This window comes from Monopterus albus, unplaced genomic scaffold (genome assembly GCF_001952655.1).
Source record: "Monopterus albus unplaced genomic scaffold, M_albus_1.0 scaffold820.1, whole genome shotgun sequence".
Taxonomy (NCBI): domain Eukaryota; kingdom Metazoa; phylum Chordata; class Actinopteri; order Synbranchiformes; family Synbranchidae; genus Monopterus; species Monopterus albus.
The window spans coordinates 9,170-14,877 of record NW_018128700.1 but is presented as its reverse complement, the minus strand read 5'-3'; the positions used below and the strand labels follow the sequence as shown (position 1 = coordinate 14,877).

The 5,708-nt window shown below is 38.8% G+C and overlaps 1 protein-coding gene across 1 annotated transcript; it reads left to right on the top strand.

The window, feature by feature from the left end:
• The first annotated feature begins 617 nt into the window (after nt 1-617).
• On the top strand, nt 618-3,974 carry LOC109953592 (prostasin-like). The gene is made up of 3 exons (XM_020589068.1): nt 618-805; nt 1,061-1,332; nt 3,493-3,974. Exons 1-3 carry the CDS (start codon nt 618-620, stop codon nt 3,669-3,671), a joined length of 639 nt encoding a protein of 212 aa, XP_020444724.1. The 3' UTR covers nt 3,672-3,974.
• Nucleotides 3,975-5,708: the final 1,734 nt, after the last annotated feature.

Sequence of the window (5,708 nt, the reverse complement as noted above, 5' to 3'; positions counted from 1 at the left end):
ACACACACACACACCCACACTCACTCCTAGGGGAAATTTAGAATTGCCAATCAACCTAAGCTGCATGTCTTTGGACTGTGGGAGGAAGCCGGAGGGCATGGACAGAACCCATGTAGGCACAGGGAGAACATGCAAACTCCAAAGTATGCAAATTAGCAGTCAAAGTGCAGCTGAAACTAAGAAGAATGTAAATTTGCAGGTTAGTGACAAAATAAAACCAGAACATCCAGTTTCTGGTCCAGATAAGAAAAGGACATTCAAAATCATGCTGACATTCTGAAACTTCACTTGGAACAGTAGGCCTATTCTTATGTTTATGTAAGGATGCTTTTTGAAAAACAACAAAAAACATTTTTTCAATATATTTACAGGATTTTTCCATGAGAAAATTTATTGTTTGCAGGTTGTTCAGACATGTGTATAACAAAAACAGGAGAAGTGTTGTAGAAGTGTGTACACAGCAGAGGTTAAAACTATGAAGCTGATCTGATGAAGCTGCTAGAGGAAAAGTCACTACAGTATTGAATTCATTTTCAGGGCAACATGCAGAACATTTAATGGGAACCAATTCAATACATTTTGTGATATTTCTCTGATTAGATTAAAACAGGGGTGACATGACTTTTGACTGTGTCCCTTCAGTTTGTGGCAATGCACCTCTCAACACAAAGATCGTAGGAGGTCAGGATGCTTCTTCGGGGTCATGGCCCTGGCAGGCCAGTCTGCAATACAACAGCGGACATATCTGTGGAGGCTCCCTGATCAACAACCAGTGGGTCATGACAGCTGCTCACTGTGTCTTCAGGTAAGCGCTGATCCTGTCACATGATTCAGTTCTAAAGTCTGAAAATAAAACCCAGAAATTGTAAGATGAAATAAATATTTACATTAAAATTATGAAAAATAATGAACTGATTCCACTAAAGTGATGTATGATATTTTACAGTGAATGAGCTCAAAGAAAATTGTCACTATGTCACTGATTAATATATAAGAATGAAGAGTGAGAACATCGTATTTTTAAGAGGTTTTACTTATTCAGCATTATTAATTGTCACAGTGGGTCCATCCAAGGAAACTTTCGTGTCTACCTGGGACTTCAGACCCAGCAAGGAATCAATGCTAATACAGTGTCCCGGTCAGTGTCCCAGATCATCGTACATCCAAACTACAACTCACCGCCAAATGATAACGACATAGCCCTGTTCCAGCTGTCCTCATTGGTTTCCTTCAGCAACTACATCAAACCTGTGTGCCTGGCAGCACCTGGCAGCGTCTTTGCAGCTGGGAAAAACTGCTGGATCACTGGTTGGGGAAATACTCAAACTGGTGGTGAGCATCATTCTTATTACTGTTATTATTGTTGTTGTTCATATGAGCCAATATATGAGTCAGATTCCTGTTCACGCGTTTTCAAACAATATTACAAAAAGTGTAAAAACTTGGTAAATTCCATATTTCAGACTTTCATGTTTACAACAAAACAACAAACAAGCTAGGTTTTGTCTCAACATTAGGGACACAACAATTTTTGAAAAAATAAATAGTCATATTTTAGCTTGATTTCCAGATTGAGACAAATTTTGAAATGTAAACATATCTAAATTAAACAGCAATTTAAAACTGTGATTGTACAGAATATATTTTGCCAAATAATCTGGAAAATAAAACTAAGTACATGTACAAGGGGTGGCTTTGGCTCACAAGGTATGGCAGTTTGACTCCCGGTGTCCCCGCATGCCTAAGTGTCCCTGAGCAAGACACTGAACCTTGACTAGCGCTGTTGTGTGGCAGTCTGTTGTCATCGGTGTGTGAATGTTGTGGGTGAATGGTGTATCATCTCCTGTAAAGTGCTTTGGCTAGTGCAACACACTGTGGAAATAATGCTCTATATAAATACAGTCCATTTACCATATACTTAAATACAGATGTCTGTGTTATGCTACTTGTGTCAGGAATCGGCGCGTAAAGCTGCCAATAATATCAAGGGGTGAACTCAATTACATAGCCAGATGAGGATAAGTAAAACACTGTCTTTTTAATAATCGCACTGGTCAGACACAAACGATACACAAGGCAGGAGTCTGATTCAACAAGTAACACTCTCAGGTCGATAATACAGTCCAGGGTCAAAGCCAGCAAACTCACACATCCAAGATTTCCACGAAAAGCACGGTCAGAAAGGAAGATCCATAAGAATATAAAGCGAATCAGAGGGGTTAGGCAGTACTCGGTGGTAACAAGGCCAAGGAAAAAACTCGCTGAAAAGTCTGAACATGGGTTAGAACAATCTGACAGCTTTCTTCTCAAAAGTAAAATGTCTGTAGCTGAGATAAGGCTAGAGCAGGAAGTTGTGTCAAAATTAAAGCATGAGACCGGAAACACGCGGGACAGAATCATGACAACGTGATACTACTACTCTATACATTAACTACTGTGCTTACCAATAACTTTTCGGGTTATTAATTTACATAAAATAAAAATAAATCCTAACTTTAAAAAATGAATTGTTAAAGATTTAATTGTTGTTAGATTGTTAGAGACAGACTGTTTAACCATAGCTTACTGATAAAGGTGTAAACTCCGGGGCTTATAGGACTCCTGGAGGTCTGGGGAGAAATGTTTGAAATGTTCCTTTTTCTCTCCATATGTGAAGAGGTGTGTTGGTGTAGGTGTTTGACTGGCAGCACAGTCGAGACGCCCCAACCAGCCATGTCACAGCATTTTATATTTTCCATCAGCTGAAAAACCTGAATAAATGACCAGAGATGAAGACACCCTCTCAGTTTCACAACATGTTTGCACTAATCAACCAACACTCCAACTGAGCCTGTTCTGGCATCGCAAGTTTAAAGAATTCACAGTAATAAATCAGCCTTTCTGCTTGTCCTATCAAACAAGATTAATAAATCATTGGTTGACACAGCAGATTGATCATGTGGTGACACATCAGATTTACCAGTTTCATGAGTGAAAACATCACATTGGCCCTACAGAGAAGTAATTATACTGACTTCTAATTACACAGACTTTTAAGCAGAGCTGGTTTTGAAGGTCCTGGGGTCTCCTAACTCCATGGGCCATGATACTTAGTTATCAGTTAAGACTTGCTAATAAAACACTATACGACAATAACAAATAAATATTTCAATAAAATGCTTATGAAACATCATAATGACCAGCAGTGCTAATTCAAACACAACTTTAAGAACTTATCCCATTATAATGAGTAAGCATGTTGTGTAAACAGCAGCAGGTGTCGTACCTGAGGGTTCACCTTGTTCAGTTGTCCGTATTGACTGTCCCTGTGCAGCTGCACTAAAATACTTTCTACTAGCACCTAAAGCAGTAGCACCAACAGCTAGACTGGTGTGGAGCAGCAGAGCATGATGAACTGTGGGATACACTGAGCTCTGGATACCACTTTGCAGTGGCATTGGAAGTGTACATCAAGTGTAGGCAAGGACTCAAATGTTTCTTTTTCTTTCTCAGTTCCCCTTCCTTCACCTCAGACATTGCAGGAGGTGAGTGTTCCCATTGTGTCCAACAGTGACTGTAACAATAACTACGGTGGTGGAATCACAAGCAGCATGATGTGTGCTGGTCTGACTCAGGGAGGAAAGGACTCCTGTCAGGTGAGTTTCTCTACAAAACACAATCTCATCCACTAATAACAGATTTAAACTGCACTACTCAGTATCTTTATATTAACAGGCCAATGACTGTTTAATGTAAGAGGTAGTTAACTCACCCTGATCAATTGAAGTGTTATTTAATGAAACCACAAGACAGCAAATGTCTCTTTAATGAAACCGATAAAGTAACCAGTGACTAGAGTGCCATAGTAATGGGTCCTAAAACCCAGAAATAAGCTAGCAGGTTTGCACTTCCAGTTCCCTCAGCCTGAAGTCTACGGTTTTTATGTCGATGGCGTTATGTTTTCAGGTTGTTAGTCTGTCTGGCTCATTCTTATGAGTGTGATGTCTCAAGAAGGTCAATGACTCTGTGTAATGTGGGAAGTGTAGTTTAAGTTTCAGCAGTAAAATTACACAAGTTTTGTCTCCTTCACATCAATAATTTACCCTTTCTAGTTGAAGTGTTACTTAAATGAAACCACATAAGATGGCAAATGTCTCTTTACTGCACTACTAAGTATCTTTATATTAACGATTTTTAGTAAATTGGATAATTTGAACTGTTATTTAAATGAAACCACAAGACAGCAAATGTCTCTTTAATGGAACTAATAACAATAAAGTAACCAGTGACTAGAGTGCCATAGTATTGGGTCCTAAAACCCAGAAATAAGCTAGCAGGTTTGCACTTCCAGTTCCTTCAGCCTGAAGTCTACAGTGTTTATGCCTCCTCGGCAATGGCATTATGCCTTGAGGGAATGGCCTCAAGGATGAACTGATTAGATTTTGGTGGTTGAAGGTCAAAGATCACTGTGATTTCATGTCTGTTTATTCCCGTGAATTTGGCTGGTTGGCAGTTGCATACAACTAGAGGTGGTAATTCTAATTGAAGTCAGTGGGTTTTTGATTAGGTCCTTGAAATAAGGTCTGTCATTAACATAAGCACAATAAATTTTCACGTTTCTATGACATAAACTATGTTAGTAAATGTCACACTCTTGAATTTGACATTTTTTAGGTTCTTTAAAAGGCAGTTGCTAACAAGTGGCTAAATGAGACAACAGGGATGTTAAAAATCATGGCCAAACACAGACTCACAAGACCGCCTCTATAGCCTCATTGTGTGGATGCTGTAAAGCAGCCACACTATGTTCTCTTGATTAATGCATTTTCGACAGGAAATGCATTTCTCTAGTTATGTTTAAACTCATGCACTTGCAAACTATTCTAACTGATGCCATGGTCACTAGTTAGATCAGATCATGCTAAGAGGGAAGGATTCTGTAGAAGAGGTGTGTGTGCTAAATCAGTGTGCTGCTTAAAGTGCCTTCAATTTTGTGTTGCTTGTTTATCTGCTTTATATTTCATTTGTATTTTTGTGGCATTCATGTGGACGGCAAAGTAAGAATTTCATTGTACAGGGAAACACATTTCCTAACTGTGCCAGTTAAACAGTTTGACTAAATCAGATTTCAAGATTGAAGCTGTGGTGGTGATGTTGAAGTCATAGGACCGTTTTGTAGTTTGTTTATATTCTAACAATAGCTTTTCACTTCTGGCAACTGTATTTGGGCTTGGTGGGGTTCACATGTGATGATTATCTTGCTGAAAAAAACATGCAAGTGTCTAAAACTGTTGTTTGTCACCGAGCTTATTTTCTGCAGTAATCCAAAAGCCTACGGAAAAATCCCACTGACTTATTTTTTTAATGTATTGCAACACAAAATAACACATTAACAAAACAGGCCAGGACATGGAAGGTTTTACATGATTGGTATGTGTGAGGGTGTGAAGTGTTGGTTCTCAACTTAGAGTGTACGAAACAAAACATTGACTTTTTGTTGAGGGAACCAGGGTGATAGTCCATCCCTATGGCACTCTATAGCAGTCAAATAGTGGAGTAAAAAGTATAATGCTCCCTTCTGAAGTTTGATGAAGACTGAAAGAAACACAAAATGTGTTAGTATAGTGTTTTGTGTCTCTTTTTGGTTGTTTTCCATGTCTTTGGAGTCTTATGACTAAGCTTTAACTTTTGCACAAAAGATATTAAGAGTCACTTCATATAGGGGCTGG